Here is a 20,576-nt window from a genome sequence, read left to right as displayed (position 1 = left end):
CATTTTCAAGGCTTTTGGAGATTACTTCAATAAAATTAATAACGGACTCACCCTATCACAACAGAGTATCACGAAGAGAAAGATTTCATTAAGCATCGAGATGCTGAAGTATTGTGCCACGGAGTCTATCTCCACGACGAGCCTTCCTGATACAAAATTTGAAGGTCTACGGTTTATTGACATAAAAGATGGTCTTTATTATATTTTTGAACACTATAAGAATTGCGCCAAGAGAATTAGAGAATTAAGTTTTGGGGGGAGGAATTCTTTACTGGCAGCTACGGACAAAATTTAGTGATGCCTGTAAATCTTATTTACAGGCAGCAACTGTTAGTTTTCTGTGAAAAAGTGACATTTATACGGGTATGGCCATGGCTTCAATTCTAAGCACATTTGCCTAGAAGAATATTCCAATGAACTCAAAAGGATTTCCTTCTAATTACTTGAGATTATTAGTGTATTTTAATAGATTCTGAAAACCAGATATGCTATTTAAAGTCTATTCCTTAAATTATTATTTTAGCAACATACTGTATTTAGATTGTTTCATATCTATTTTTCAATGTATTTTTATTCTATTTATTTTTATAATATTCTATTTATTTTTATAGTATAAATATTTTTATATGCAATTATTCAGTATACCTAGAATAAATTGTCTTTTAAACTATTGTCTAGCATCCTTTTGCAGAGCGGGAATGATGTCACCAACAGTAGCAGACGGCTACTAATTAAAGAATTACCTTTTTAAAAATTTACAGAACATGTGTAATTTGTCACTGTTAGTAAGGTCATTCCTGCTCCACAAGGAAGTGCTGAATATTAAATACTATACTGATTTCAGGAAACAATCAGCTAGTTTATCTAATATTTAAAAATATTTAAATAATTTAGCATATTAAATAATTTAGGGTATATTTATTTTTATATTTGTGAAGGCTTTTTAAAATTTTTTTAATATTTATTTTTATTTATTTAAAGATGGTAAATTTTTTAAAACAATTTTTTTAAAAAACTACACAAGCCAGGTCTTTATCAAAGTTTAAAACAACACCAACATTATTATCACACTATTATAGGGGTGCTGCAGCAGTAGTTGTGTTTAGATATTTGGGTAGGTGATTTTAGATGGATAATATAATCCTTTTAATCTAACACTGGCTGAGGTTTTACTTATACTAAGGATTTACGATGTTATTAACTGAAAAGCAGGGGTTGTTTTATCATGTTTTAATGGAAATTCTATAAATTCTGCCTGATTTTACGAAATTACAATTACATGTATGTATTTTGTATTAATTTGGTTTTACTGGTCTTTGCCCGTAATAAAGTATTCATTCACTACTACAGCGCATTCTGTGTATACATCTAGAATGTATAAAATAAAATCTGTTGACCTTACATTTCTTTGTGGTGTTCAGAGTCACTTTGTGGGAAAAAAAGTGTGGAAGAATGTATGTTTTCCAGAGATCCAGAACAACCTCAGGGAAGGGCTTGTTAACCTCAGGTTGTTAATCTTCTGTGTAGGGCCGGAACTACAAAAAAGAAATCTAGAAAACATCCCAAAAAATACTCTTACGACATCTGTATATATGCATCTCTCCGTTTTTAACATTGCGCTCACTCCAAAGAACAGGTAGCAGGAATTCATGATGGAAATCTTGTGTGATGGTTGAATGTAACACAGCTTTCTGTATTACTGCAGTGAAATTCACAGGATTTTCTGCCACTCCGTGTACGCTTCTAAACGCCACATACGAGTACACATATGGATGTACACATAGGTTGTATATTACATGTATGTGACTTACACATACTATTAGGCAGCTTCCCTACTTCCTCCCCACCCCCACCTCCCACATACCACAAAGAGGCTAGCCAGAGAAAGTGAGATCAATTTAGAAGTTGTGGAGAAAATTGACCAGAGAAATTAGGGGTTCAACACCTCCTCCACTCAGGAATACTTCCCTAGGCATTATAATTTACCAGTTTGTATGTGTGTGATTTGTTTATTTGTTCAACCTGAGTGACCATTAAGTCCTGCCATCTCTCACCCGGATTCTTAAATGACACAGCCACACGAGGAAGGGGCCAGGGTATGGGACTTCCACCCTTTGAATGCGCTGATCAGCTTTAACCACCAAGCTGTCCAAAGAATTCAAAGGTTTAGTAAACTCCAGTGGATCATCTTTTTATGCTTCACCGCACCCTACTGCCACCAGTGTCTTGGAAAAAAGGGTATCTGAGGGGGACTTGGAAACAGTGGTGTTGAAAGCAGAAAATCCAAAAATCCAGCCCATCACCAGATATGCTAGTAAGCATAACAGTGACCAAAGTAAACTATGCAAAGATCTTTTCTTTGGTGATTTTGAAGTTTTCCTCTATATACGTTTGCTTAGAACCCTTTCTTCCCCCCATCTTAACTATTTTTAGGCAAAAAACAAGGCCCATATCGACCCTCTGGAGTCTCTTAATAGTGTTTCATGCAATTTGGTCCCTTTTTAATCGATTGACTCCTGTTGCATTTTGGGTGATTTAATTACCGGCCTCCTGTTGTAGTTTTGTGTGTGCTGTATCATCACAGTTGTTTTGCTGTCTTTCTATTTGCTACTTTCATCTTCTGTAAACTGCCCCAAAGGGTTTAATCACAGCAAAAAGGCAGGACCTATGCGGCTTGAAGAAATGACGCCTATACTGATCTTTAGACATACCTCAATTCAAAGCTGGCTGGCTGAAGTCTGTCATTTCACAACTAAACACTGGCCTGTCCTCGTCTTGAAAACCTCACAACTCTACATCTGCTGGTAACTTGCTCCTCCCTTGCTAAGCTTGCAGACCTTCAAAAGAAAAAGACACATACATGCAAAGACTGCTTCAGGTTTAAAACACAGAAACGATGGCGCGGGACCGCAAAAGTCATGCCATCTGCTCCGAATTCCCTGAATTAATAATCAGACAAGAGGACTCTCTATCATACCATATGATTGTTCCTTTGCCGACTTCTCTTTGCTAAAATTCAACCCTAAAACGTTCTACGGAAATTCTGCAAGACCTCCTCATCTGTATTGGTTCAGATGCAGATACGCAGAGGCATCTATCTAAGGATTCAATGATATATTTTAATATTTTAGTCAGACATGGCTCAACAACGTGTCAGTTCAGAGAATCAAGGATTCAAAGCCAAGGTATCTTTATTGAAAATACACAATTGTTACAAGACAAGATTTTCTTTGAGTTTTTTTTTAAATTTTGATTGTAATAGTAAAAAAGAAGAAAAAACACCATTGCACTGTTCAAATGGAGTAACCCAAGAAGTTGTCACAGAAAACCATTCTCATGCAATAGAAAAGAAATCCTTCTAACAAGGCTGCGTGTCTCAAAACCAACCTTCTAACGTTTGTTACATTCTTTTTTTAAAAAATGAAATAAGATCAATTACATTTCATCATTTGCATCTAAAAAAGAAGCAAATTCTGCCCAAACAGTGATTGAAGACAGACAGAAAGAGTTTGCAACTCAGATGTCACTTATTACAAAAATCAAAATGCATTTTTATGGTTCAATCAGCTGCAGAACAACTGTCTCAAAACATCTGTACATCACTGGTAAGTTCGTGAAGGCCTACAGAGCCTTGCCTGCTCAATCATCCTCTTCTTTTCTGTCCAGCTGCTAAAACTGCCTCTGGAGCTGTTAAGCTTAATGCAATTGGTGCAACATTTGCTACACTAGTTTGAACTTATCAGAAGACAAAGGAACTTTGGCCCTCTTCCTACCTGGGGCACCCCAAAACTGCAGTAGCGACAGTACTAAATGTTTCTGAGACCCCACTCCTTTTTAATCCATTGGGAAGCTCAAGTGGAGGTGTGAGTGTGAGTGTGTGTGTGTGTGTGTGTGTGTGAGTGAGTGAGCGAGTGTGCATGCTTCAGAGCATTCCCTCAACTCCGCCACCCTTGCCCATTCATTCTCTATGAACTTTTCTGCCCAGATGCCACAACCTAAACAAATCGCAACTGCAGTGTGCTGATTCCTTAAAAGTGAAGGACTCAGAGCCATGCTGTCCTCAAGACCGGTGCCCTGGGAAGGGCTGTCCTGTAGTTACAGCCCATTTATTAAAGGGAAAGGGTGGTTGCATGTGGAAAAGGACTGTGTTCGATTCCCCCTCACAACAGGAGTTCCATCTGCTAATCTGGAAGAACTGTAGGTGAAAACTCAGCCGTCTCCCAAAGCAAAGAGCCAGGTTCTGGGCACAAAACATACATTCAGGACACAAAATGTATATCATTCATGATTGGTGGGGCCCAATGTTCAGGCAACCCTTCCCCAGAGCTCCCCAGACTACCATCCTTGCATCTGAAAATACCACATGTCTATTTTAGTAGAAAAGGATTGGTAACGGACAAGAACAAACGCTAGAGGTATATAATGCGATCCAGGTTGTAGATCTTTGCTGAAGACTTCAGCGGCTTCGTCTGGTGCCCTGGCTAAAGCTCTTGCGTATCCTGAGAGACCTTCCCCTAAAGGAAAGTTTGTTTTAATACAAAACACAGACAAAGTATACAGGGAGGATACAAGGAGAAAAATATACCCCAGAAAGCAGTTTGATATTTAAAAAGAGGAATTCCCTCGGTTAAACAGGCCTCATAACAGTGCCGTGAGAACACAGGGGTCTAACTAGGTGTTTCTATCAAGGATAAATACTCAGAAGATATTTAAAGATATGGGGGCAACCCAAAGGATGTTAAGCAGCTCTTTTTTTAAAAAAATAACTGAAATGTATATTACACAAGCACTGATCTATGTCTACTCATAAGAAAAAGAGGATTGCACCGGATCAGACCAAATGACTTTCTGGCCCAGTGCCCGACTTCTCCCCCCCCCCGCCCCGTGGCCCCAACAGAAAGCCCATGAGCGGAAGGACCAAACAGCCTTTCCTCTTTGCCCAGCTGCTGGTATTCAGAGGTGTGGTGTTTGTAATCCCTGAGGATTAGATATAGACAGCCAGCAATGAGAAGGGAGGCTAAAACGATGAAAAGGCTGCAGCCTTTCTGTGCTGGGGAATGGCTGCCAGATGTGGCTTTTGTTTTTTGTTTGTTTAAGCTGGGGGGGGGGAAGAGTGATCATGGAAGGACCTGATGGGGGCACAGAGAATTATGCCGAGTGTGGAGAAAATGGATAGAGCGAGACCCCTTCCTCCACCAGAAGCAGCCTCGGGTCTAAGAGGAATGAAAGCAGGAACTTGTTCACCAAGAAGAGAGTTAAACACTGAAATGCTCAAGATGGCGAGCCATGAGTCTATCTATCCCACAGCGTCATTAGTGGTTTGACAGGACTTTAACTACTGCGCTTAAATTTCCTCTCCTAGTGAGTCCTGGTGTCCTCCCTTGAACTACAGCAGAGAATCCTAAACTCTTTACCAAACTACAAATCGCAGTATTCCAGAGGACGATGGCACAGTCAGAAGTATCACTCGACTGCCATAACTGGGGCGCTAAGAGACCAGACCCGATGGCTTTAAAAGGGGGACCGGGCAAGTTCAGGGAAGGCTATCTGGGGCTATTAGTCCTGTTGGCCACATATTCCCTCGAGGCCCGGCCACAGGGCACCTCTGGATAGCAGCTGCTGAAGAACCTCAGAAGGCCATCTCGCCCGCTCGGGGTCTCTGCTGGGAGGCTTTGACTGGGAGAAGAGAATCCTGAAATAGATGTTTTTGGTCTGAGGCAGGTCAGAGCTAGGCGCCTCAGCCAATGATCACACGTACAAATATTTCACAAGGCTGCATTGCTATGTGCGGACGACAGCTTCAGAGGCAGCCACACGTGAGGTGTGCTTCGAAAGTCCTGAGAGAGCAGAGTCGACAAAGACAGAATTGTCCCTTGCATAATTAGGCTGTAAAACGCCCAGAGAGTGCTTTAGCACTATGCAGCAGTATAGAAGTCGAAATAACAACAACAACAACAACACCAGCAACAACAGAAAGAAGTGGGAATTTGAGGGTAGGAACCAAAAGCTGGCACTCTTAAGCTAGACTCTTCTCTCCCTCTTGCAAATGGAACTAACTGAAAACCAGCTACGAACTGCTGTCTTGGAAGGGTGTCTCCCTGGATTACAAAGAACCTCAAAGGAACTATCCAGGGAAAGTTTGCCCATCTTTCCACACACACACACACAAAAGAGGGTGAAGCAAAACGTGACATGCAAACACAACTGGGAGATAAAGTTAGGCAACAAGTTTGAGTCGCAACACCAAGCCACCAATCTGCTGACTCAAGACACTCACAAACAGACGCCTTCCTTATTCTAAACCAGAGGAGGAAGTAAAGCATGACTCTTCGGCCACTGCAGGACTCTTTTACCACCCGAGGACCCTAATCTACACATCCAGTGGTGAGGAATTCTGGGAAATGCAGTACAAGAACATCTGGAGTCCTGTACTCTCTCCATCAACTCTCTAAATGTAACACAAGTGATATGACGTGGATGTGTGGGGGGACAACAGGAAGGTGTTCAGCACCTGTGCCAAATCTGCACAAAGGGTGGGCATTTACGAAACCCACAGATACTTATTGTGCAGAAAACATGTTCAATCAACAGATGGGTTGGCTAAAATCTTTTTTTTTTAAGGAAACAATGTTAAGGCTCATACTGGCACCAGCCGCCTCAAGGAGAATCCGAAGTGACTGGCTGGCTAGGAGTCTGGAGTCAATAGGGCTGAGCGAGGTCGTAGTAAGGGAAGAAGCTATTTAGACAGCTAAAACCAGTCACATTTCTAGAACAAACCTCCATGCAAAAGGCATCCGAATCCCTCATGTTGCTCTGATTAGGTCAACGGTTGGTGCACTCTTTGAGTTAGGATCTTTAGGTGAAAACAGAAGTCGAAAACAGCTTCTGCTCATCCAGGGCGAATTAGGAGCCACAATGGGTGAGAAGTTCCAGAAAAGCCATGAGACTATCAGCATGGCCGTAATGCAAATGGGTTTCCAGGCCACTGTGTTTCTGTCTGAGCCACTTAACTTTTGCAATTTTTGGGGGTGGGGAGGCTGTGCAAAACATGAAAAAATAGCCAGTTTTTTAAGGTTTCCATTTCAGGGCAGATTAAGCCTCGTTTAGAGAAATGATCTATCGACCTCTTCCAATCTAATTACTAGAGGTGTGGGGGTGGAAGAAAGAACAGCAATAGCTACGGGCATATTACAAAACTAAGGCTGATCCTGTTACACATGGGAGTATATCTTCACAAATACAACAGAAAAGGATCGGTCAAAGGTATATTAACCCTCCATCTTTCGCATGCTCTTGTACCAGTGACAAGGTTTGGCATTTTTTTGGCTTTGGTTACGCCTTTCTCACAACAGTCCTGTTGCGAGGGAACCCTCTCCAGCTTCAGAAAGGGTGACGGAAGGAATGGGGACTCTCTCAGCCCCAACGCCAGACTGACCTTCAGGCACGAACGCACACGACTTTGCGTCCCGGTCGTTCGCTTTTGCTGATCAAACGGAAAACCAAAAAGGGAAAGAAACCACCCCTCAGTAATAATGTAAAAAAAAAAAAGTATCTTACATCTCACAAAGCCAGGGATCTGTGTCCCTTTTAATGCCTGGCTCCTTGCGGCCTCTCTGCCCATTCCCCCTCTCTCTGAGTCTTGGTGCCTGAGATTCGGTTGCACAAAAAGATTAGCACTGCATATATTTTGATATGTTGCATTGAAGGAGTGTGTCTATTGCTGGGTGCAGGTTTCTCACCCCACTTATTTACCTGAGTCAGTTTTCTTATTTGACCAAACCCAAGCACGCTATCAACAGACTGTCCCCTTGGCATCTTTGCTCATCCCCTCCCCGCTCCCCATCCAATCATCTCTTCTTGATGCCGAGGTCCTGCATGTGCTGGAAAAGGAATCAACCGCAAGGAGGTGTTTTTTAAAAAGTCTTTGTAAGGCTTGGCTCGGATGTTCGCTGTGGCTTGAGAAAGGTCCGCCCGCCGGGTGTCTTTGGTTAGGTTTCTCCAGCTGTTTTGTTAAGCTTACTCACGGCCTCGGTGGCTTGTTCTGGCAAGCGGGATGGGTCGGAGAGAATGGAGGTGGTGATGCTCAAGTGCCGAAGAGTGTTCAAAACCACTGGGGTGGAGGATGAGAACAGAGGCAAAAACAAAAGAAATCCAGTTACTTAGGTTGCCCGAAGGAGTTGCGTGACCTCAGCAGAATTTCAGGAAAGAAACAGGGCAGAGTTAAAGGCTGGTATTAGAGATGGGGGATATTCGTGTTCGTAAACGAATATCCCCTCCCAGCTGCACCTAATGTGGGTCCGCTCAGCAGCCGTGTGGGGAGGCCTGTCCTCCCTCCGCCTGCCCGGAGTGGCCAGCTGAACAGGGAGACAGAGGAGCGACTTCCACAATTGGCAGGAAGAGTGGGACACGCTTTTTGTGCTAAGTTGCTTGAGTGGACGGGCCGGACCCGCATTACGTGCAGCTGGGCCAGGGAGGTCCTTGTTTATGAATATGAATATCCCCATCTCTAGTTACTATCCTCCCTGCTCCACCAGTTCGTCTGTTCTACTTACTTGGCCTCAGGACTAGTAAGGAGCAATGCTGGTCCACCCACGCCAACGCCGTCTGGTTCAGTTCCTCTAAGCTGGTTGTGGACACCATCCCATTGAATGTTTCAAACAAGGGATTGATGATGATGCTGAACTACGTAGGGACAGAGAGTTAAGAAGGCAAACAAAACAGGCACCGAGATTTCTGCACAGGAGGAAACAGAAAAGGCCTAACAGGAACAGTTCAAAAAGACATTATGCATCCAGAGAAAAGTGGAAATGACAGCTTCATTGCAAGAAAAGACAATATACTGTTTGTTGCCGTGACATTTTCCAGAACCAGGAGGACAAAGGTAACCTTTTTTTTTCAATCATGAACAAAGCCCTAGGAATCTGTGTTCTTATGCCTACAAGAGAAAGGAAGCCCAGTAAATGTTTTACATCAATGCTGTCAAGTCCCAGCTTGTGAAGATTGTCCTCAGACTCTGTAGGCTTTCCAAATGGCATTGAATTTGATAGTAAGGTGCAAAGCATGTGTGCACATGAGCACAAATAAAATGCAGAGAGAAGTTGCTGCAGTGTACACATATTAATCTTAAAAACTACTATGCTGATTTGCTCCCTTCCCTCCTCACAGTTCTTGCCTTCCTGTACTTCTTAGTAAAGCCTCAATTCTTCCATGCCATCAGTCTGGGCCTGCCCAGCCGCCAAAAAATGCAGGATGAGCAGCTGCCTGGGCCATAAGAATTCAAAAGGTGCCAACCTTAGACCGTTATGTAGCTTGAGCTGGTTATGTTTTAAGCCAGCCGACAAAGCGGCATCTGTTTGAAACTCTTGATCCCTCCAATCTCTCACGTCTCAATCATTTCATCAGGGTACTGAGCTTGAGATAAACACTTCCTATAAACAAAACCAAAAAAATAAAATAAAATGCTCCATTCTTAATCAGAGAAGCTGCTGATATAAATCACAGGAAATGAGCAGTTATAATTTTAGTCGAAGCTTGGAGAATTCCCTCCCATCTTTCTGGCATGTCAGAAAATGTCCGCTCCTCAGATGAGCTGTTCCTTCCACTGACGCACCAAAAATCCTTCCACGCTTCTCATGGAAGCTGAGATTCAGAGAGCAAAATTAATCTTTAGGTGACGCAAACGGCACTCCTGTCTAGAATCAATGACCTGCTGACCTCCTGCTGCAACCTCACCACACAGCTAGATGATGATGGTGGCGGAACACCACCTACAGCTAGCTGGCTCTTGGGATTATTATGTCCCCGTGCCCACCTGAAAGCAGGGTCCAAGGTGGACAACAGCAACCACAGGTAAAATACCACACTCTCAAGAAGGGGAGAATGGAACATAACTCTCAGCCGTTCTGCCCAAAACAGAACATGATCTCCTCTGTAGCAGGCACAGGCAAAGAAAGGATACGATCCAAAACTTCCAATTCTGCAAAGTCCTGTTTCTGACATATTCATCAAACATGTTCCGCATGTGATCAAACCTCTGCCGTGTGATGGGAACCCCCGTGGCCGGGAGCTGCTGTTGACAGGAGCTGAAGAGGATGATGGAAAGAGCAGAACTCAGAATAATTTCCTGTCTACACAACCTAATGTTTATCTACTATAGACTAAAGATTTTATTGGGCAAATTTTCAGACGTAGACTTGGGGAAAGTCATTGTCTGGATCACAGATTCAGATGGCATTCCACGGCCACGCTATACCGGTTTTACATTCCAATAAATGTCAGCACAGGGTGGGGTGAGGGACCCCAACTTTATGCACTGAGAAAAAGGGAAGATAAAATATAGAAAGGAAGCAGGCATTGTACAATGAAACCGACCTGCATTAAGTCCAGGGCAGACTCGAAGAGACTATCTATGAAACTCATAACCTAAAGACATGGCAATATTTTTAGTTTAGATGGCTCTGAGAAGAGGATTAGACTAAATCATCGGAGGGCAGGGTCTATCAGCCATGATGTCTGAACGAATCTTCCACATAAAACTATCAAAAAAGGAGTATAACTTCTTATACAAGCTGGTATGGAATATTCATGTGTCCGAGGGCATGGATCAAAAAGGTGCATATAGGCAAACAGTGGATTTTCTGCAGAATTACTGCTACTGAGAGTTCAGCCAATCCCCTCCTAATCCCCAGTTTACAAGGATGCTGCTTGGGCACAAGTAGCTATTGGGCTTACAATGCTAAGTAAACACAAATGGCTATTCCAGGGGATCTTCCCTTTATTGGAGACAGAAATGGGGAAAATAACGGGTGTGTGTGCTCATTTGGCTTTTCACTCTCACATGATGTTGGCGTTCAGCTCCTCAATTTCTTCCCGGAGGCGCCTGGCTTCTTCCTGCATCTGAGATCTCTCCTGTTGCAACTTGGCGATGTACTCCACCGTCTTCTGGAGTGTGAGGGCATGGCTGATCTGCAGCAGATAAAAGGGTTCAGACTGGAAGGCCCCGGGGGGTAGTAACAAAGAATGTCAGACCCCTTTTGGCCACATGTGGCCTTAAAGGAAACTTCCTTGGTAACTTACTGATTTGGAGTTCAGCGACACCAAGGTGCTGAGTGTGCTGAAGCCAATCTTGATGTTAAACCGACGCTTCTGTTCTGCCGAAATATGCTTCATCCTGCGATTCTGTTCCCATGAAAATAAACATTTACTTTTTCGAAAAATATTTTCATTATTTCTGCCTCATCGTCACTACACTGCACAAAGAGTTACAGAGACGGTAACATGAGCGTCTTTTTTTGTTTCTAGAGTGGAATGCTGCTTCCAGAGGCAGGAGGACTCTTCTCCTCCACCACCACCCCGCCCATCGATGGAGGGAAGACCAAGGAGCTGCTCTGGAGAGCGAGGCGAGGGTGGGCCAGAAAACACGGAAGGGGGTCACAAAGGCCACCAGGAGCCTTAGGGTTGACAGGCCTTTGGTCCAACCAGTCCACAGCCTTGGTATGTCCATGTAATCCTTGTACTTTACTGCAAAAAGGCCATGAAGTAAAATACAGCCTCTATTTCCTTCCCTTTCCAATCCCATTTGTGTTCCCACCCCACCCCACCAATCTCTAGCTCCTGGTGAGTCAGTGACCTGCTTTCTTTCTTCCTGAATAAGAGCACAGCCTCCGTTCGCACACAGAATGTGGCAGCTCAGTCATCACCCTGTCATTCCAGGACCTGCCCCCAAATCATCACCGAATGGAAACGGTTCATGCCTCCAGGCCCTGAATGCAGTGATGAATGGATGAGTATATTTATCACAAAAGGGACCAACTTCCTTCCCTGACTTGGGGCTCGCCCACTCTGACTGACTACAAGGCCCATCATCTCCAACAAGCCTGCTGGTCGGATGGCAGGCACCATATAGACCAAGCACACCATGAGAGCACCACGACTGGGAAAATCGCTGAGCACTGGGCAGGAAAACAAACCTTGAAAGCAGCCATTTGAGGGTCATTCAGCGGCTTCCCTGAGAAACTGTTTTGAGGGGACTGAGGGCTGGGGCTCTGCTCGGAAGGGCACGGCGAAGCTTGTCCTGAGGGCTGACAATCCCTGTCTGCGAAAAAGGAGAAGAAAAGAAACCGAATAAAGCCAGGCTACTAGCCCAGAGGGAATTTTTGGTAGCCAATAAAAAGATCAAGCAGCATCCTCTCTCTGGATCTGACCATTTAAAACTGTGAGAATAGCTTTTGGTCTAGACTGGTGGTTTCCAAGAGATTTTTGGACTGCAACTCCCAGAAGCCTTCACCACTCGCTGGGCTGGCCAGGATTTCTGGGAGTTGTAGTCCAAGAACACCTGGGTTCATCAAGGCCGGGAGCCATTGGTCTAGAGCACAAATGTGTTTAGATTTCCATTCTCTGGCCGGCAGGTTGCTCACATGATAGTCCCTTCTTTACCACTCACGCCATAACCTGATCCTAAATACTATGCTTTCTTAAGACTGCAGATAGACACGGCGCAACACTGGGAAAAGCGGTCGCTTGCTTTTAATTTAAGAAAGTTTTTAATTGTTTAACATGTTTTTAATTCAGAAAGCAAGCCCTAAGTGCACCCCCTTGGGTACCTCCCAGTCAAACAGATGTCAGGATGCATGGCTGGGAAAGGTGTGTCTCTGCCTGAGTCCCCGGGGATATCAGAAAGTCCTTGGCTGCAGGGACCCTCGGCCTGACTGCAGGAAGGCAACTTCACCCGCTCAGCGCCAATGGTCTGGAAGGTCGCTGGCACTTTGCACGGGTACGTGCACAAGAGTGTATGTGTGCAAAAGAGGAGGAGTATTTATTATTTAAATGTATTTAAAATATGTATAGCCTGCCTTTCTCCTTAAAAAAAAAAGAAGACCCCAAAGCAGGAGCTGCAACAAAAGCAGCAGAAAAACATTGGAAGAGATCTGAGTTTACCTGACACTTATGGTTATCTAGACAGGGAATGAACAAGAAGAGCTTTCATACAGCACTTCCAGGGCTCAGATGAACTGAAACGCGATCCTCTTTCCAACCAAGCTGAAAGCAAAGGCCACGGGCCAAAAACCACAAGATCCTCGGGTGTCCCTTGAATCTTTACAAAGGCCCCTGCAATCCATGTCTGAAACCTTGTCCAAAAACCTGAAGGGAGGTTCCCCACCCCACCGTCCAGGCTCCACCTTTCTTTCCTTCTTTCTTTCTTCCACTTACTGGGTGAAGGCGAGAGGCCGTGCGTGCTGATTTTGTGGGGAAGGGCTTGCTCGCCTTTCACTAACACTTCCCGGATGGCGCTAGGAGAAAAAAGGTGCGGCACCGCGGCTGGGATCGGCTGGGGGCTCGGAGACGGCTGACCTGGACTGAGCAGAATACCGCTGTGGAATTCTGGCCCTTGAGACACCTGAGGACAAAACGGGGAGGAGAAGAAAACAAAAACAAGGCACACCTGACTGGTTGGCAGTTCCCAGCATCAAGCAGCCCCAGCCCCAGCCCTGCCCCAGGACAGACTTCCCAGTTCTTACTCTGGCCATTCCCGATGGTGCAATTACGACATTCGGCTGGGACATCCTAGGAGCCAAGACCCCTTCTCTTTTCATGGGCGATGGAGTTACAATCACGGCTCTAGGCTGTCCCTGAAAGGCCGCTGAAAAGCAGAGCAGAAGGTGGAAAGAGGAGTGCTTTCTGGCCAGCATTTAAAAATCATGCTGTCAACTTCATTCAGACAGACACGCATATACCAACGGAACGGTTAACCTGTCAGCGATCGGTCATTAAATTAAAAGAAGCAACCTCATCTTATAATGCTTGGTACCCCCTTTATTTCTTTATGGACAAACTTCTGCATTTAAGGGCCGGTCAGGACAACAATGCAAACCTTCAGAAGCCCATCTTTCGGTACGAAGAAGCTATGAGAAGAAAATCTCCAGACATGTCTAAGAACGATTTCATTTCTCCTAGCCGTTTCTACCATTTCTATATCTGGACATCAGGGCCTCTGTCGCTATAAATGTGCTATTCTTCCTGTCACGTGTTCCTTCATTATTTGGGGGTTCAGAACATTTTTAAAAGCACAGAAGCTTAGGTCTATTTACAGTGGTGCCTCACTTAACGATTGCCCCGCATTACGACGAAATCGCTGTACGACTATCGTTTTTGCGATCGCAATTGCGTTTACAAAACGATGGTCTAAATAGGGTTTCTTCGCTTTGTGATGATCGGTTCCCTGCTTCGGGAACCAATTCTTTGCAAAATGATTTTTTTAACAGCTGATTGGTTGTTTCAAAATGGCCACCGGGTAATTAAAATGGCTCCCCGCTGTGTTTAGGGACGGATTCCTCGCTATACAGGCAGCAAAAATGGCCGCCAAATGGAGGATCTTCGCTGGATGGTGAGTTTTTACCCCACTGGAACGCACTGAATGGGTTTCAATGCATTTCAATGGGGTTTTTTATTTCGTTTTATGATATTTTAGCTTAATGGCGATTTTCCTGGAATGGATTATCATTGTTAAGCGAGGCACCGCTGTAGTTCTTTTTTTAAAAGGATTCTGAATGTAGGTTCTGCAATGCCACTAATACAGAGATACGCCGTGATGGACTTTGACCAGAGGTCAGTCACCGCGCAGCGGGCCAAGTTTATTCCAGCTCATTGCATTTGCACCAAGACATATTACAGCAAGCAGTAAGCACATGAGAAACAGATGCTTCCTGTTTTTACGGCCATTCAGAGTGCCGACTTTGCTGTCTCTTGCAACAAGTGCAAAGCCACCCCCACCAACACAGAGATATTTCAATTTTTAAAAAAAGATATAGTGATTTTTTTTGGGGGGGGGGACAAACAAACAAACCCTACTGCCGGTCATTTAATGAGGTCCATGTACTAAAAGCCCAAACTGGCCTTTTCCAGGCAACTGCTGAAGAAAGCCACCCTTCATTTTGCAGGAATCAAGAGTTCAAGCATCTGGTGAAGCACAATCACTTGAGACAAGATGGATTTTAAAGAAAACGGTCACACTGGGGCCTTCCGTCCTTCACGGCCTGGCTTCTTTTTCTTCCCCACTGTTTATCTCTATACTTCAAGAAGAATTTTAGCTAGAAGCCGGCCGATTTGCCCAGATCCCAAGGGACGCTCCCTTAGGCTTCCCAGCTCTCAAACGGCTTGGGGCAGGAAAGAGACCTCGCTGCCCGCCGTTCTCTGCCTCTAGACGCTCAAGAAAGAAAGAGTCACCCACCAGCTACTCACCTGGGGTGATAAACGCATTTTTCAACACCAAGGAAACCGTTTCCGGCTTCGGAGCAGGCACAATCTTTTGCGGCTTCTTGGGCCTCATCCCGGCGCTGGCCGCAGAGAGCGAAAAGTTGGGCAGGGGCTGCAGGAGGGGCTGCCGCGGCGTGACGGCGGTCTGGAGGGTGAGGTTGCAAGGCACTCCTCCCATCCCTGGCGGCGGCTGGTTCACCAGGAGGCCAGCCTGCCCGTGGCTGAAGGTGGTGGCGGGGACGTTCCGCGTCAGGGTGGCGGAGGCGGTGTGGGTGATGACGGAGGATTTGCACAACTCGGCGGGGGCGAAGAGGGAGGCCATCCCGCCGCTGCTCAGAGGCAGCGCTGCCTGCTGCAACGGGGAGGCCAGAGGAGGCTGAAGGAGGGCCCCCAGATCCGGGAAAGGAGGCAGGAACTGAGGCTGTCCGCTCAGAGATGGTTCGGAAGGGAAGCCGGCCGAATCCAAGAAGGAGTCCCCGCTCCTCAGGCCGAGGCACTGGTCAGCGACAACGTCCGCCACGTTGGGCAGGAGGGGGGCAGGCACCGGGGAGGTGACAAGCCCTTCACGGAGGTTCATCGGGGTGAGTGGGTTGGACAGAGAACCTGAAGAGAGGTCCGAGGTCTGAAAGGAGAGGAAAGCAGTTATTCCTTGAAGAGAAAAAAAACCATTAGCTGAGAAGGTCTTCTTTTTCAGACTGCAGGGAGTCTGGACCTATAACCTGCTTTGCCAAGTCTCTCGGCCGCATCACCCATCTCGAGGTTTTAAACCGCTGTACAGGACCACAGCCAGGATCCACAGGTGACAGAGTCAATGCCCAACAGACATCTCTTACGACATGCCTCTGGGACGGAGCTGACTCTAGCCTTCGGAGTTACCCGACTCTCACGTGGACCCTCCAAAGGTTGTGTCTGCCAGCTGAAGAGAAGCCATATTGCTTAAAATGAGACCAAACAGGTACGCAAAAGGTACATAGGGAAAACTGGTTCAGTTCCAGTCATACCAATTTCCCCAGCAGTGGTAGCGACGACCTGCTGGCAGGCCAAAGGTCTGGGGAATGCACTTTGAAAGCTGAGATCAGACACCTCAAATCTAGGTGGCACTTCCAGAAAGCAGTGTGGTACAGAATCAGATCACTGGTCCCTTTAGCAAAGTAATGAATTATCTGACTGGGTGCGGCTTTCGTATCCCCTAAAAAGAGGCTGAGACCAGGGAACTTTCTGCATGCAAAGCAGGTGCTTCACCACGAGATGATGGCCCTCCTCCATTCTCACCTGGGAAGACTGATTGCAGGCGTCCACCATGGCCGAAGCGGCAGTCGGAGTGGCACCAAAGTAATTACTGGGACGATTGGACATGAAAAGTTCTGAGGAAAGACAAAGGAAGGGAGGAAAGCATGAGTTCAGTCTCTTCCTGATTCTATTGCTTCTTTTCACTAAACTCTGTTTGTGGAAAGTTGATGTGGCAGCCTGGCAAACCGAAAGCGGAAAGGAAAAGAGGACCTGGCAGACTTAAAAAAAAAATTAAACAAGGAATAAAGAAGGGAACATAATAATAGCATACGAAATGAAAAAAAAGATCCCTCTACCAGGGAAGGCTCCCCGAAACAAAGGCCAGAATCCAAAAATCTATTCTCATTTTTTTCATTGTCCTTCAGAAATGTTGTTTACAAACATATTTCAAAGTGATCCAAGGCAGGCTACACATTTTTCTGTGCAGAAAACAAACGAACGTTTTAATTTGATTTTTAATTTAAAAAAAAATTCAGTGAAAAAGAGAAGAGCCCGTCTTTCAGATAAATATTTCTGTGCACAGGGAGGTCGGGTGAGGTGTGTTAGAAGCACGCACACACACATATGAGCCCCTGCACTCAACCTGAAGTGATTCAGCTCTGTCTGAAAAACGCCAGACACCACTACCATGAATTCCCCCCTCCACTATGACACCTTAAACCGCTAAGCAACATTCAACTGCCAAACAATGTTTAGAAGCAACCAGTACATTTGCATACCAGTACATAAATGCTACTGGCAGAAATCTGTGCTGGCAAACAGAACGTAATATTTCTCTAAAACACTTACCTTGAAAAAGTTCACAGGTATCCATGCAGTTTGGCTGCAGAGGACTAAGCCCTGGCTGAATCATATCGGCATTCCCTAAGTGTGCTGGGAAATTAGAAAGAGAAGTGAGGAGGCAATGGGAGAAACTCGGAAGCACTCAGGAACAATGAGCAGTTCCCTTCCGAGCAGAAGGAACTGGGCAGAAGATCTTCCAGACGGGCCAGTAAGGAACAAGCAGCATTGACAAGAACCAGTCTAAAGATGGATTTAAATAAAGGCGATTTATTACACAAAGGAACACATTTTTTACGAAACGTATTTGCCTTTTACAGCACAAGACGAAGGGGGGCACCTGGAAGACTTAGCCAACAGTCTGTGGCAAATCTGACACCTGCTTTACAAACATCCACGTTTTTGAAGGCAACAGAAAGCTTTTTGCTGATATCCCAGAGAGAAGCTGAAAGGCTCCCTGTGTTTTCATCAGGCAGCCGGGCAAACAATTCCCATTTCCTTCTAGACAAACACAGCTTTCTTTCAGCCAAGATATTCTCCCTTGGACTAAAAACCAATCCTCTGAAGGTACATTTTTACCTTTCCTTGACCCACTTCTCTGGATTCAAAATCTAGTCCACTTTATAATCCTTTTGTTCGCTCAGCAAAAAAATACCAGCTAGTGCTTAATTATTTTTGAACAAGAGTCAATCTGCCCAGAAGCCCCCTCAAGTCTTTAAATCTCGGATCTATAAAGGGTGCCTATGTGCGGAAATAACTAGGGAAAGGAATTCTGTCTACGCTCAGAAACACTACTTCATATGTTTAAAAACACATTGCCCCAGCTTTTGCAAAACGTGTGTTGGATGAAACCTCATCTCAATATTACCAGCTGGGGGGAAGCACAGTTGGAAATTTTTAAAAATGCACGGTGCTTTCTCTAGAAGTCACGGGGACCAAGCAATCTTATTTTCCTGGAACAACCCTTTTGCCCAAGAGAAAGGAAATCGTTGTACCTGTTTCCTTGGGATGTGAGCCGGCCGGCAGGTGAGAAGACAGTGTGGAGAAGAGGGTGTCTGGTAGCTCCAGCATAAGCATGTCCGTGCTAAAGAGGGAGTCGAGTTCCATGGGGACTGGCTTCTCTTGGCCGTAGGTCTCATGATGCAAGAGGAGTATGTCATCATCCTAGGAAGAGAAAAAAGGGAGTTAAGAGGAAAAGGGGAGGGACCCCACAGCTACTGTATTCAACGAGTCAGGGGTCTTCAAGGCAGCATCCTCCAGAAGATAAAGCAGGCAAGGAGAGAGGAGCAAGCAATGGTTGGCAGAAGAGGGACTATACTGAGCAACTAACTGTCTGGGGGTCTTCCAAGATATAATTGTGATTTTGACATCATCACAGAGTCATGGATTTCACTGATTGCCTTTGCTATATTTCAAACAAGAAGAATCAGCCCTAGTGAGGGCCACGGTCTGGATGAATCAAGCAGAGCCAGTAGACAGTCTGCTCAGCCAGTGTTTCCCTGAAAACGTAAAAATTAAAATTGGCCCTCTGATTCTGCAGCAGGACGCTGCAGATTGCTCAGTCGTTGAACACAGAAGTGAATACCTTTTGTTAATCAACAGGGAACAACTCTGTGATTTATTTTTTAAAAAAGAGTTTGGAAACTTCTCCAGCAGAGACAAAACAAAGGCTAATCTGACCACCTACCCGGACCAAGCTGGAAAGGTCTTCATCTTTGTGTTTCTGCAACTGGGGAGGGAAAAGAGAAAACGGACTTTCAAAATCAAGATACACAGCAGTACAAGAGACTTCCCCAACCTGGTCTCCTCGAGATGTCTGAAAATTAGCCTGTCGTCTGTTGTTTTCTTTCAACTTACCACACGGTTGTGGAGCAGGCGTCCTGACGCTGGCAGCAGAAAGATGCGGGGCCAACTTGCTGCCTTGCATGTATTATTACTACAACTCTCAAAAGTAGTTCACCAGACGTTCAGAGGCCGGCCAAGTTGGGTAAGACCATTCTAGAGGGACCAGCAGGGACCGAAGTTCCCATTGGTCTGAGGGATTCTTACTGGTTTGAAACAAAAGATCCCGGAACCCAGATTTCTGCTATCTTTCCTAAAGCGCTTGCTTGCATCAGGACTAGTTGACTGACAATAGAATACAAGTACTGGAACAAACGTTAACATTTTGGGGTCTTTGTCTATAGCAGCTTACGAAGGAGACTCCAGTCTAATCTGAGACATGTTCACCCTAAAATACCCGAAGCAGACAGCATACCCTTTTTTTGAAGTAGGTTCTCCACTTGTGATACTCTCGTATTACTATTTCTATCCGCCGCTTCCAATACTTCCCTTCTGTTGCAATAGCCTAAGGAAAACAAATAAACAAGTAAGTAGGGCAGGCCTTCGAAGGAAGGAGGGGGGGGAAAGTATTCTTTGCACTGGGGGTTGATGAAGTAATTCAGGGCCTTCCTCTACTAAGAACTCACTGACAATTAAAACAACTGTTTACTCACAGACAGGCATTATAACAATCATGCACAGCCACAAACACATGCAGGCATGCGCACACAAAGCCATGCACTCTTCCACTAATACCATGAGCTTTGCTCACTGTTCACATTCCCTAACTTGAAACTTTGATGGGCCAGATATTATTTATTGGAGGTACCTCCTGCATTTCCTCCAATGAGCTCAAGATGGTGCACCAGCTCTCCTGCTTCCTACTTGGTCCCCCTTACCAACCCTGTAAGGTAGGTATGGATGGGCGTCATTGGCCCAAAGTTACCAGCTGAGTTTTACTACTACACCACACGAGGGACTGGATATGGTTTGTAAGCCAGAAGTTTCCCATTCCTGGTACATCCTGAGGATCAAATCGGTGTATACACACGCAGAGGGTCACAATCCGAGCTGGGATGTCATTAGAAGAGGAAAGCAAGTGGCTCTTTCCGGAATGTCATTCCCCTTGAGCTTCCATTTGAGCAAATGGATGCTAAAGGAAGCCCATGTTTTACTCCTGGGAGGAAAGCCATTGGAGACCGAAAGTGCTCATGTGATGACAGCACTTAAGGAATTGCCACTTCTAAAAGTTTAGCCCTTTGTGGCATCTAGTTTGAAGCTGAGCTAGAGGGATATTGGCCTGGACTTCAGAAAAATGCCCTTCTATCATCCTGCCTGGTTCCCAGGTTGAGAAGACAGCCCCTCAGTGCCCTCCCTTTCCTGCCAACACACCTGGCACAATTTATTATGTTTTACTAACTCCCAAGGAGGTC

At 45.3% G+C, this 20,576-nt stretch overlaps 1 protein-coding gene across 2 annotated transcripts in view; it reads right to left on the bottom strand.

Annotated features, from left to right (window-relative positions):
• Nucleotides 1-7,215: 7,215 nt before the first annotated feature.
• MLXIP (MLX interacting protein) overlaps nt 7,216-20,576 on the bottom strand; it is a 37,866-nt gene continuing 24,505 nt past the window's right edge. Inside the window, exons 4-17 of one of the 2 annotated variants that reach the window (XM_072983490.2) lie at nt 19,580-19,669; nt 19,010-19,051; nt 18,318-18,486; nt 17,332-17,415; nt 16,525-16,616; nt 15,238-15,874; nt 13,518-13,639; nt 13,210-13,396; nt 11,970-12,094; nt 11,077-11,178; nt 10,838-10,965; nt 9,959-10,082; nt 8,553-8,682; nt 7,216-8,110 (exon numbers count right to left, since the gene is read on the bottom strand). In XM_072983490.2, coding sequence (XP_072839591.2) covers nt 7,989-8,110; nt 8,553-8,682; nt 9,959-10,082; nt 10,838-10,965; nt 11,077-11,178; nt 11,970-12,094; nt 13,210-13,396; nt 13,518-13,639; nt 15,238-15,874; nt 16,525-16,616; nt 17,332-17,415; nt 18,318-18,486; nt 19,010-19,051; nt 19,580-19,669 — 2,154 coding nt within the window. In that variant the 3' untranslated portion in view covers nt 7,216-7,988. The remainder of the gene's footprint in view (nt 8,111-8,552; nt 8,683-9,958; nt 10,083-10,837; nt 10,966-11,076; nt 11,179-11,969; nt 12,095-13,209; nt 13,397-13,517; nt 13,640-15,237; nt 15,875-16,524; nt 16,617-17,331; nt 17,416-18,317; nt 18,487-19,009; nt 19,052-19,579; nt 19,670-20,576) is intronic. The other variant, XM_072983491.2, reaches the window with a different exon arrangement.

Source organism: Pogona vitticeps, chromosome 14 (genome assembly GCF_051106095.1).
Source record: "Pogona vitticeps strain Pit_001003342236 chromosome 14, PviZW2.1, whole genome shotgun sequence".
NCBI classification, from domain to species: Eukaryota; Metazoa; Chordata; class Lepidosauria; order Squamata; family Agamidae; genus Pogona; species Pogona vitticeps.
This window is presented reverse-complemented; position numbering and strand designations above follow the sequence as displayed.